The 12,789-nt window shown below is 49.1% G+C and overlaps 1 protein-coding gene across 5 annotated transcripts; it reads right to left on the bottom strand.

Moving 5' to 3' along the window:
* Positions 1–61: 61 nt before the first annotated feature.
* On the bottom strand, positions 62–8,332 carry LOC120961051 (hepatocyte nuclear factor 4-gamma). Of its 5 annotated transcripts, none has more exons than XM_040384627.2 (8): positions 8,262–8,332; positions 3,701–3,793; positions 3,115–3,328; positions 2,945–3,039; positions 2,238–2,780; positions 2,055–2,154; positions 1,817–1,953; positions 62–1,730 (listed from the first exon to the last, which is right to left on the bottom strand). In XM_040384627.2, exons 2-8 carry the CDS (start codon positions 3,747–3,749, stop codon positions 1,084–1,086), a joined length of 1,785 nt encoding a protein of 594 aa, XP_040240561.2. In that variant the 5' UTR covers positions 3,750–3,793; positions 8,262–8,332; the 3' UTR covers positions 62–1,083. The 5 variants fall into 5 exon arrangements, with proteins under 5 accessions (XP_040240561.2, XP_040240562.2, XP_040240560.2 ...); XM_040384628.2 differs by having other exon boundaries at positions 8,309–8,327; XM_040384626.2 differs by having other exon boundaries at positions 8,188–8,302.
* Between the last annotated feature and the right edge of the window lie 4,457 nt (positions 8,333–12,789).

Below are 12,789 nucleotides of genomic sequence, written 5' to 3'. Positions count from 1 at the left end.
CCTTGTTTTAAAGCACAGCACCACGCACCACTGCTGGCCACCAATATGGAAACAGAGACAATAACAGTCGTTTTTTTTTTATTTGCACTTTTGCGTCCCAGAAAACAGAAGAAGTATAACAAAGTCACGTAGTATATAGAACACGTTTCCTTAGCTCGGGCGATGCGAGAGGGGGAGAAAAACGGGCAACACGCGCTATCCCGTAGCGCGAAGGGGATGAGTGAAAAGGGAGGTAAGGATTGGGTGGGGATGGGAGACTACCTAAACTACGCAAAGAGTATAACAATCACCTTCCCGAATGTGCACACACCACCGGTTGTAAATCTATGTACAGGAGAGAGAGAGAGAAAAAAAAGAAAAAAAAAAACCTACCTAACAGAATGAGTCTGACTTTGACTTGGTTACTTAACTAGCCCCTAGCATCATTATACTTATATAGCTTTAAACACGGGCGTGTTCGCTTGTTTTTTTTTTGTTTCATGCCTACTCCAGTCATTCGTTGAACATTTTCATTGAAAGAAACCCCAAAACAGAAAGCACAGTACCAACCAGTATTGTTTGTTTTGCAGTCAAATCGCAACCGATCGCGAGAGCAACCGGCGACGATCGTGAAGAAAAGCCTAGCGCCCTGTCACCACTTTGTCACCCGCCCCATAACCGTACCGTAAGGAAATCTAACCAAACAAAAACAAAACAAAAACCTGCCGTAACAAAACGGAGAGTATAATGTAAAAAAAACCACGCACACACACGATCAACGCAAACCAAAACAAAGAAACAAAAAAAAACCCTTTCCTAAACTGTTTGCCCGCTTCTCGTGCACCGTCGTCGTGAATATCAATCTTGCTGCTGCTGCTGCAGCACTATCTTGGTTCTGCTCTAGCCTTCTGCTTACAATTGCACATTCACCCTCAACCATTCTCTGGTTTGCTTTCATCCCCCCGAAAATGATTAAGCTATACGCACATACACTCTCCCTCTCTCTCTCTCTCTGTCTCACACACACACACACACACACACACACGCACACACATTCACGCACACAGTTGCGAATGGCAAGAGGGATGTGGGTGGGTTTTGGAATTAGGCATTTTCCGGCTCGCGCTTCGTCTCGATCTTCACCATCTCGCAGCCCTTGTCCGGCGCGTGCGTCATCTCGCCCGGGCAGCAGCTCAGATTGTTGTTGTTGAACATGGCGACGTCGCTGTCCAGTTGCAGCGACGAGGACGGGCCGTGGACACTCGTGGGCGCATGGAAGTATATGTCCGCTACCGTAACGGTGCCATCCGGCGAGCTGCCCGTAACATGACGCTGCTGCTGCTGCTGCTGCGCTTGTACTTGATGGTTTTCTTGGTGCTGCTGCTGTTGCTGCATGTATCCGACGTCCGCAGGTACGGTACCACTACCACCACCACCACCGGCACCATTCCTTGGACCGTGTAGCTGCCCATTGAGCGCATCCGGCGTGGTCTGATCGGGCGCCTTGCGCGTACAGTAGCTGTTGGCGCTCGGTACCGTGTCCATGAGCAGACCGTCCGGATCGCCACCGTAGCCGGGCGGTCCGTTCAGCGATGACATTTGTACTAGCGGGTCGGCCCCCTCGTGGTCCACCGGTGGGCCCCCGATCGATGGCGCGAGGTGCGTCGTATCACACGAATCGGATGGGCTGTTGTTGGTGTTCATCATGTTTATCGGTGAGGTGATCGTCGACGAGGTATCGATAGTGTCGCCTAAAAAGGATAACGCACACACACACAGGGTAAGTGAAACAGTCAAACAAAAGACCCGGGCAGCACCATGGCGGGCCCAACCATACCTCCGAGCAACATTTCCTGCAGCAAGCTATCGATGTGCGCGACGCCGAACATTTTGGCAAGCTCGATTTGCTGTATCATCTGCCACGTGATCGATTGGAGCACTGGCAGTAGCAGCAGAATCTCTCCGAACCTTCCTCTGTTGAAGAAAACAAAAGGGGGTTAGTTCTCCATTCAACTCCATTCAAGTGTTTAAAGGGGGTTAGTTCTCCATCATCGACGGTCCACGTCTCCGCTCACCTCGAATCGTACAGCTTGTCCGAGATGTAGTCCTCGAGATTGTTTAGCACCTGGTGCCGGAGCGATTTGATCTTGGCAGGTTCGTTCAATCCTTTCGCACCTGTTGGAAGAGAGGAAAGGAAATCACATCACAGCCCCACAACATAAAGCCCACTGTGCCCCCCCCCCCTCCACGAAACATACTTGGATCGAAGAATACCAGCGCCTTGATGCACGCCAGCTCGGAATCGTCGATCTGTATCTCCTTCATGGCACTGACGAGCTCGTCGATGATGCGGGCCCCGATGCGGGAGATGTCCAGGTTGGGCGACATGTTCGCATCCGGGCACTGCTTGGTGATGATGCAGTTGTTCCCGAGCAGCAGCATGTCCTGCAGGTGCATCGACCGGCGGGACAGCCCGAGCAGCAGATGCTCGCCCGCGTGCGCCCGCAGCAGCGCGACCTGGTCGTCCAGCTGCAGCTCGGCGAAGGCCGGTATCGATTTGGCCCACTCGACCAGTATCAGCAGCTGCTGCTTCATCGAGTCGCACACGTCGTTGATGCTGGCGAACCGCTTCGACGACAGGTCGGCCTCCTCCGCGTCGTTCGTTTCGTCCAGCGCCGCGCCGAAGTGGCGGCTAAAGTTTTCCGCCCGCAGCAGAAACTTCACCGACAGCCCGTTGATGGTGTTCTTATCGTCCGTGCTCGGCTTGCGGCAGCTGATGCGGTCCCGCTCGTTCTGGACCGCTGAGAAGGGAGAAAGAGAGAGAGAGAGAGAGAGAGAGAGAGAGAGAGAGAGAGAGACAGGGGGATGGGAATTATTATTATCAATCGCGTAAGATCCGGGAGCAGCAGACGGGTGACTGTGTGTCTATGTGCGTCCCGCGGACATCTCGTCCCTTTGCCCTTACCCTCCTTTTTCATGCCCGCTTTGAAGCATTTCTTCAGCCGACAGTACCGACACTGGTTGCGCTTGTCTTTGTCCACCACGCAGTTGCGTGAGAATCTGTACCAAACAAAGGGAGGGAAAGTGTAAGCGTGCGGGTGCTAATTCCGGACGGTTCGCGTCGCTCCGGCTTACCTGCAGGAGTAGGTATGGTTTTTCCTTACGCTCCGGCGGAAAAAGCCCTTACATCCATCGCACGAGGCGGCACCGTAGTGTTTGCCCGTCGCACGATCGCAGCAGATAGCGCACACGTTGATTGCGCTGAAGCTGCCGCTATCGTTCGGCTGCAGGGGACTCAGGCATGATTCATACGCCGTATCGGACGTATGGCTCGGGCTGTCGTGGCTTCCTGGAACAAGAAAAAAGGGAGTGAACAAAAAAAAAGAAAATCGTTAGACACGGGAATCGAAGGGACCTTCGAGAACACCAAAGGCAAGATTGTGCGCGATCACCAACATCACACCGACATAACAACACCCTCTATATATATGCTGCGATAGAGCATGGTACGTCTCCCCCCTCTCACCGGTTTGATGGGGAAAAGATATTCTTATCGCCCACAAGTCCGAGCGTCCGAGGGCCCTCCCCGACTACCGACAACGGCACAAACACAGCACACCTTCCGCACACCGTGACACCGCTGCAGGGGCAGTTACAGCACAACACAAGTTTTGCTCCGAAGCATCCCTCCTTCCCGCGCCTGCACCGCCCACGCCCTTACCTTTCGTTCGGTCGTTCAGCTCGCTGTACTCTATTCCGGCGTTAGACATTTTGGTCGTTGCAGCATATTGGCTCGCGAGCAGTGGTACACATTCTGTAAGAGGCAAAAACTGCATCATCATGCCGGGCCGGGACGGGGACTACTACCACAGACACCCGCAACGCGCGCGCGTGCGGGGACGGTTCGACGGTTCGGAGCGCGCACGATCGTCTGCGGCCGTCGTAGCCTCGTGCTGGGTGCAACAGCAGCAGCGCCGTCGTCGTCGTCGTCGTCGTGCTCTCACTTCGCGTCAGTGTTCGTACGCGGATACGCGATGCTGTCTGGCCGCCTAGAGATTATGTGCGCGACACACTGGCGCACGGGGTGTGTGGTGTGCGATGATTTGCCGTCCGGCTGCGCACCCCGATTCCCGCTACCCCGCAACAGAACTAACCCTCTCCAACACAGAAACACACACACCAACACACACTGCGAGATCCTGTGCGACGGTCGGTGGCTGCGGTGGATGGAAAATACCACACGGGCGGGATCAATACTTCGGTGGGAATCGGAATCGGACGACCGAGAAAATCGACGACGCGTTAATCAGCAGCCGCGACGCTCGGCACTGTACTGAGCGATTACGCGGCGATGGCTGGTGCTTTTTTCGTTGCTGCCAGGAACTGCCACACTTCTTCCATCACCTACCAATATCTCGAGCCTTCTTTCAGCCTCATCTTTTCCACACCGACGGACGGAGCGAACCGACCCCGGGCGGGAGGGGAAGAGTGATTGGCTGGCCCGTGGCAGCCGTGAGAAGCTTCGGTCTTATCTCTTATCTTGTGTGTGTGTGTGTGTGTGTGTGTGTGTGTGTGTGTTTGTGTGTGTGTCTGTGCGTGTGTATGTTATTTATTCCCATCCCCCGGCCCGGCAGGTTTGCCTGGACCCTAAGATGGACGCAAAAGAGTGTGTGTGTGTGTGTGTATATGCGTTTTTTAATTGGTCAATCTTGTGTGCGTATGGTGCCTTTTTCTTGTCTTCTTCTTTACTCTCCCCCCTCTGTGGTGCTTCTCTAATGTGCCCAAACATTATCGTTTACATAATGGGGACGTTTAACCTTGTGTAGCGAAGGATGTTAAGTGTTGGGGGGAGGGAAGAGGGGGGGGGGGGGGGGCAGAAGACAAACAGAACAATCGCACAGCCACAAGCTAGTGGAGGAGCTTTAAGCAACTGTTCGTCAAACCGCAAGACATCTTCACGCTCTGCCCAGCCACCAGGCGCGGATAAAGCCCACGCGGATACAGGGGAGGGATGATCTCTGTGCAAGTGTGTGGCGGCTATGGTGACGAAGCACACACATCTCGAGAGAAACTAGCCAATGGCTGCTTTTATTTTATTTTTGCCTCAATTGACAAAAGACAATCAAAGAACGTGATCTTCGCGGATCTTGGCCGTCCTCTCTCGATGACTGCTAGAGACGGCAGCAGTAGTGGTCGTGGTGTTCGTTCCCCCACTTCTTTGCTCTCTCGTTCTCTCTCTATCTTCCTTCTAACAAAGTACGACGCGCGATCGTGCCGCGAAGGCGTGTGATTTCATTCGCGTTTCATTGGAAAATTGAGCAGTGATCATTAATGTTAGCGCGCCACCACCACCACCACCCTTTCCTCTCTGTCCCGAACTCATAGAGTGTGGTAAATGTTGTACTTCCGCGCCGCATTGTGTGCATTTAATGTGCGCGCGATGTTACTGCGGGGCTTGTCTTCAAAAAAAAACCCCATTCCATGCCTTCGGGTGCAGTTAATCGGACGCATCATAAATCCTCCCCATGACACACACACACACACACACACACACACACACACACACACACACACACACACACACACACAGACACACCCAAACGCCTCCTCATACCCCCTCCCCCCAAAGGGGTACTTGATGTTTTCTTCCGCGGCGTTTTGTCACCTGTGCGCAAAGAAGAAGGCGCGCTCGCGCAGCAGGAATGGTAAAGCCGGGTGGTGGGCTACTAATCCCACCGCCCGGTAGCAATGACCGTGGCGGCGACTCCCTATCGATAATTATCGGCCCCAGGCGGTATCACAAACCCTTCACCCCACTTCACTTCAATGCTAGCTGAGTATGTGTGTATGTGTGTTTCTGGCATTCTCGTGTACAGCGTGTAAAGCCCAAAAGGGGGGATGAGGCCCTATCTTAAATATTCCTCCATGGATAGAGGAATTTGTACAAAAATATGACACACGATCACTTATTGAAAAGTGTTTCTTTCTTTTTTCATCCAGGCCAAAACGTTCGTGCCGTGTCTACACCTAAGTCTATATGGTCAAGGAAGAACGACAGCAAACGCACGTAAGTAACGCCAGCCAAGAGTACTACACGTTCTGTTCGCGCCCGGCTTGCGTTCTCCGCAGTCATATTTTGCTGCTGTTTTTGTGCTGAGTTGGCGTAATTGTGTGTTTTGCGGTGGCAAAAACACAACCCCCTGTTAGAGTCACGCAGCACGGCGCAAACACGCCAACGACGCCATCCAGACAGCAATTTACTTACAGCAAAAAAAAAAAAGAGTGAGTAGGACAGATCGAGGAAGGGATGGGGCGGTTGACAAGGAGGGGGACAAAAACGCTATTCAAACAAACGCGCTTGTGATGCGGATGATCCGTACAGGCCGACGACTACTCTTCCGCTGCCAACTGCGATCGACGTAATTTCATCTACGAAGATCATCATTTCGCTTGCGCTTGTGGAGTTGGCAGGGAAGGAACGGCGGTCGGTCCATCTATCCCATTTCCTGATTCCTTGTTTCATAGCCAGGCAACTGTGTAAGTGACAAAGCTTCCAGCTTGGGAGGATAATTGCGGCATAGTGTGTGTCCTCGTCTTACGCCAGATCGGAGAGGTGGATTGCAGGATGATCGTTACAATCGAACCGCCCTTTGTGTGCGTGTGTGTGTTCCTGTTTTGATGCTAGCCTTATCAGACCTACACACTACTCCCACGCACACACACACACACACATGGAATGGTATTCGATGATAATGATGGCTCCGGTTGCAATTGCAATGGAAGCGATTCCTTCCATCGCGGGCCACAATCCGAAAGGGCACAATCATTTTGCTGTCCCGGTCCACCATATTCAAGGGGGAGGTGGGCCAGTGGAGTTTTTGTTTTCATTCCCGCCATCTTCAATACTCCTCCACCACCCCGACAAACCCCCCCCCCCCACCCCCATTCTGGATCGCATTCCACGATCGGTCTGCTGGGAATCGAACGTGTTGTTTACATGCCACACAGCCTCCGACAGCTGATACCACGAGAGCGAGAGAGGGAGAGAGAGAGAGAGAGAGAGAGAGAGAGAGAGAGAGAGAGAGAGAGAGAGAGAGAGAGAGAGAGCGAGAGACAGAGAAAAGCACGCAGCAGCAGCAACAAAAATCTCGGTCACTCGCGATCGGAAAATCGAGATCGTCCACCTCGAGTGGACTGGTGGTGGTGGGGAGCCGATCATCACAACATCATCCACCACACCACTGCCACCGCAACGCGCGCCATGACACAACGATCGCGATGGCTGCAACTTTCTACACAAAACCCCGAACACTTTCCGCCGCCGGATGATTAAAGCCACTCTCGGCAGCTGCATGGGGAAGGTGGTGATGGGGACAAACCTGAAAGGCAGGGCTTGTATGTGGTCGCACACCTGTAGCACACTACAATTACCTTAACAATACAGGTTCAGGCCCTCCGATCGGGTAACTGTGGCGTACACTAACAACCCATCTGTGTGTGCATCGGATCGAGCGATACTGTTCTTCTCAAGCAACAGGTCTTTCTCTGGTTCTCTCTTTCGCTCCTTCGCTCTTTCTCTGCCACTTTCTCTCTCGCTCACTCCGTTCAATCAATCGGTCAATTCGGCAGTGGATTTTACTTGTCTCTGTTTGCGCACTCCTTCCCTTTCTCGTGGTTTTTGTGAAGCACACCCTTCTGTTCAAGGGGCACACTCTCCCCCTTGCAGTACGAGACGGTTGCACTCGCGGACGTATGGCGGGGGAGAACGGGTAGAGGGGCGCCTTATCAATATGCCTTCCCGTTCCAGAAAGATACGGCACAAACACGACGACGACACACACACACGGGACGGTGCGCGCGTTCCGCGACAATTGTGGCGATTGTGGGGCCCCGCGCCCAATCAAGCACCGAGCGCCCTGACGCAATGACACAACGCAGCACCGTACAACCACACAACACAACACCACCGTGCGACGACGACGACCACGACGACAACGATCGAGATTTCCCTGTGCGTTTGTTCGCTTGTAGGTATGCGGACTGCACACTGGGGTTGTGCTCTCGCCGCCACCCAGCGACGACGACGACGACGACGACGGCGATCCTCTCTGCACAGCGCCACACACAAACCCGCGATCCTCGATCGCCTTCCAGCGCACACAATGACCCGACCGATGATGGGACTGTGCGGAGCGCAAGCTAGTTTACCTTACAGGTAGTCACATACACACACACACAAACACAAATAACAAGAAACAGCACTAAACAATAAACAAAACTACCCCACACTGGGCGAACTGGGACTACAAATATATACAACAAAAATTACATAAAACAACCGACATCACTACAGTTATGTGCAATTATTTTTTGAGTGCATGTGTTGACAGCTGATTCTCACCAATGCGTGCGTAGATTGATTTCACGGTTGCTAGACGGTGCGCGGTGTGAACCGTGGTGAATTTCCCTCCCGATGGAAGGGTGTGTACAGCGTGGTGAGATTGGCTGTGTGTTCCATTTCAAATTGTCAGTTGGCGGACGAGGGTGTTGGTTTTGCTGGGGAAAAGGGACAGAATAGATTTTACTATTTCTGACGCGTTTTGAAATGTTTGAGGGTGAGACAGTGGCGCGTTAAACGGTGGGCGGACTGGGCGGCCGCCAGGGGCCCCGTCGATCTAGGGGGCCCCGTCATTGTGATGTTCGACTTCGTACTGATTCTACCCCCCCCCCCCCCCAACCCCCTCTGGATGGGACTTTTACCATCTATTTCAAAAAGACACATTTTTAATTAATTCATTTTTCCCATCGCTTTACTCACTGTATTTTGTCGAGGGCCCCGAACGGCAGAAAACCGGGGCCCATACTACTCAAAGCAGCACATTAAATGTTCTAAGAAATCTGCCAATACTTGCATCAAAGCTGCGCTGCGACACGCGCGCACAGCTCAAATCAATACCTCATCATCGTTGGCGCAAAGTATTGGACAGAGCGAGAAACCGTCAATTTTTGCTGGTGTGGGTGGCCTGTGCACGAGACACCCAAACCCACAACCACGCAGAGCAACTTGCTGCTAAAATGGAATGCACAGAACGCTGCGCTTAACTACCACCGAAAACCCGTTACACAACACAAGCACCTTAAACCTTAAATTTTCACGCGGGGCCTTACTCAACTTTTGTGGTCAACTGACAAATAGGGGAAATCGGGAAGGGGTGGTATTTATATGTCCAAAAAGAAACTGTGCCATGTTAATATTAAAATGATGTTTTATCACTATTTACATACAACTTTTTGCGTGAAGACAAGATAAAAAACCGTTAGAGCTATGCTGAAACTAAAACTCAAAGGTGGTTTACGAGGCCCCAACTATTATGTGGACTCTTCGATGAAGGGGCCCCTTCGGTAAGGGCCCCCGTCGGTAAGGAGGCCCCGTCGATAAGGGGCCCCGTCTATAAGGGGCCCCGTCAATGAAGGGCCCGTCCATTTGGTGTCTTGGTGTGGATGGTCGATGCACGAGCTCACAAAAAAAAAACGCGGAGACACTTGCTGCTAAAATCCAATGCACAGCACACAGAACAGAACGCTGCGTTTAACCACAAAGAAAACCCGTTTCAACAGCCACAAGCACACATCATACACAGACAAAAATTTAAAGGCCCCTAAACAAAATTTCAATACACCGGCTCGTAGCCGGAGAAATTAGCAGGAAAAAATGACACCAAGCTCGCGTCGCTTTAAAAAGCCTAGGAAGGTCGTTTGGTCAACGGTGGGTTCAGTGGGTTGAGGTTTCATTCGAGGAATGGTTAAATCGATGTCATTGTGTGCGCTCTTGGCTGGGATGAACCGTCCTGTTGTTGTATACGGGGCCCCTGCTACCGCTTTGCGATTCTGTGCCAAAAGCAGACAGCTGTTTCACACGAAAAATGGTATTCACATTCCTGGCCTGGGATAGTGGATTGTGTGTGTCTTTTAATGCAAAAACTAAAATTTTCATTCTTGGCCCTAATCGAACACATCCAGTTTGTGGACCGAAGAGAAGGGGAAATGGGAAAGGTTTCAGTTAGAAGAAAGGGGGGAAGGGTATAAAAATACTCAAGGAACCTATGGAACATGTTCATTTATATATGGTTTTTATCGACTATTTCAAGTTTTGCGAATACAACAAGACCAAAAACCGTTACAGATGCATCTACATACAGCCATACACAGCCATAATACGAAGAACAATCTCCATTGCCGCGTCCATTTGGGGCCCCGTTGATGATCCCGTCGATTGAGGGGCCCCTTCTATTTGGTGTTGTCAACCCAATATACCTCCATTTTCCCCCCGGGGGTTATGTTTACAATCAGATTTATTATTACTACCAGACCTATCAGAAGCATATTTATTTTATTTATCATAAGCATTTTACTATCAGAAGCAGAAAACATTTGCCTTTTTAACATGTGCAATATTTTTGTTTAACACGTGCACCTTATTTGGAAGCGTAGAACGCTGCGATACATGCCCACAGCTCAAAACAATATCATTTCATCATCGTTGGCCCAATGCATTGAACGTTACGCGCGAGTTGGGTAAAGCGAAATCCGTTACAAGAGATGCCTCACGCAAACTACTTGCACATACGACATTAAAAGGCTCCGAAACCGATCTCAACACAACGGTTCGTAGCCGGAGAAATTAGCAAGAAAAATTGGCTGACACCAAGCACGCTCTTTTTATCTGTTGAGGTTTCATTCAAGAATCGATTCCGATGTCGATGTGTGCGTTTTTTAATTTGGCCTGTTTCTATGTTATCACGCAAAAACTAAGAACTCGTGCCCCTGCTATCTTTTGGGGACTGGACGAAGTGATGGTGGAAAAGCAAGCTGTTGAAGGGTTTGGGTCAAATTTGGAAGGGTCGGCGGAAAGGAAATATCGATATGAATGATCGCGTAAAATTTGACGGCAGCGGTCGGCAAAGTCCGGCCCGCCACAATATGCAGTCAGGCCCGAGAAAATATTTGCGCGATTTTGAAAGATAGGAAGATCCTATTCATTACAAATTAACTGAACATATTTTAATATGACAATTCATATCGTTGAACTATTCCAAATTTGATCACCATAACATGGATTGTCGGACCAATTAATATGGTCAAATTTGAGGAGAAATTAGAAAATAGAAACGAATAATTCCATAAAAACCTGACTGTTGATTTTACGAGAACAATGGTTACACACTATTGCTTTTTAAGGATGCAACGATTTTCTTGGAGCTTTTTTTTAAAGAAATGCACTATCAATTGGTCTGACCTGGCCTTACTTGTCCGTGGCCTCATAATAGTACTGAACGATTGTACTTTTGTCTCGATAATTTTTCAGCTGTTAAGGTTTTTGTACCATCTTCAGATATATCCTGAAAACATTTTGCAACATGGAAGGAAGGGTACATTCAGAAGCGATATTGCGATTTTGCTTAATTGTTTTGAACTTTTTATGACTTTTGCACAGTATGCTGCAGACTCTTAATTGAAGAATCTTTACAATCAATTTTAGTTATTTAATAAAATGAATTTGAAACTTGCTTGGATGATATAATAATTTAAGAAAACCAATAACCAATCGCATTGTTTAATATCATAAACCAGTTATTTGGGTATTAACTGTAATAATATAATAATATATGTGTAAAAAAATGCAATCTCCTGGCCCTCACCGCTCGACCTGTGGTCCGTGGATTACTTGAGACAAACATACTGCAATACAAGGTATTTCCAGTTACTTTCGAATGAAAATATTGTTTTTCCCGCGTGCAACAAGTTATCGCTCTGACCGATTGAAAATGAAGTGGCCGTAATTCGAAGCAAGACGGTACTTCAGTATTCATTGTAAAGGTAAACACCAACGTAAAAGCAAAATATTGTTTTCATGTTATGCTCACGATGACGATTTTAAATCAAACCGTCCGTATGAAACACGAGCTAGAAACTGTAAAGTAGGAAAGAAAATATCGTTTAGAACCATCGTTCTTGTCAATAAAAGACAAATGTAACTAGCTTAGCGAAAACGATAACTTTCCGACCTTTAACTTCTTTTGAGTATAGATAAAACCAACTCCGATCATGGCAGGTCAGATTTGTTCGGATTGTCAGGATAGGACTAAGCCCATCCATCATCTATCGACTTCTCATTTAAGGAGTTTAGTTATGTCCTCCTACCCAAGGTAATCCCTCTAAACTCCAACGTCCGAAAGGTTTTTATGATCGCCTAGACGATCAAGTGTCGAAAGTCCGCTTCGAAACAGTATCCACAGTACCCAAAATTTGAACATACTACAAAGCCTTTCTGCTATTACTGATTGTTTAGTCATTGATATCGATTAAAAATTGGCGAAAAAAAGTATTGAAATTGGAGTTTTTATTGTTGCGCGGGTGGCAGTCCATGCTGCTCTTGTTCATCTCTGTTTCATAAAGATTTATACAGATGTGAACTGTATTTTGTCGAAACAAGTTTGTTGATTTGGTACGCACTCACGGTTATCATGAAATTTCAGCAAGAACAGCAAAGTGGTGTGAAGATTTTTCTCAACCAAAACGTTAATTCCGCAAGCCGAATACGCACCTAAAATTTATCGGGGTGTAAGCGGTTACCAAATCAAATGTTTGTTCATCACGAGCAAGTGGGCATCGCATTATGTTTTCTTTTGAAGCTCAGAAATGTCGTTTTGACAGAATAAATAGCTGCATTTTCAGTAATTTGTTTTACTGATATTCAGTGAAACGAGAAAACCATGTATTACTCAATAGCTTTCAGTAAAAAATGTAACT

Source organism: Anopheles coluzzii, chromosome 2, assembly GCF_943734685.1.
Source record: "Anopheles coluzzii chromosome 2, AcolN3, whole genome shotgun sequence".
In the NCBI taxonomy this organism is placed as follows: Eukaryota; Metazoa; Arthropoda; class Insecta; order Diptera; family Culicidae; genus Anopheles; species Anopheles coluzzii.
The sequence above is the reverse complement of the archived record's forward strand: the minus strand, read 5'-3'. Positions and strand labels throughout refer to the sequence as shown.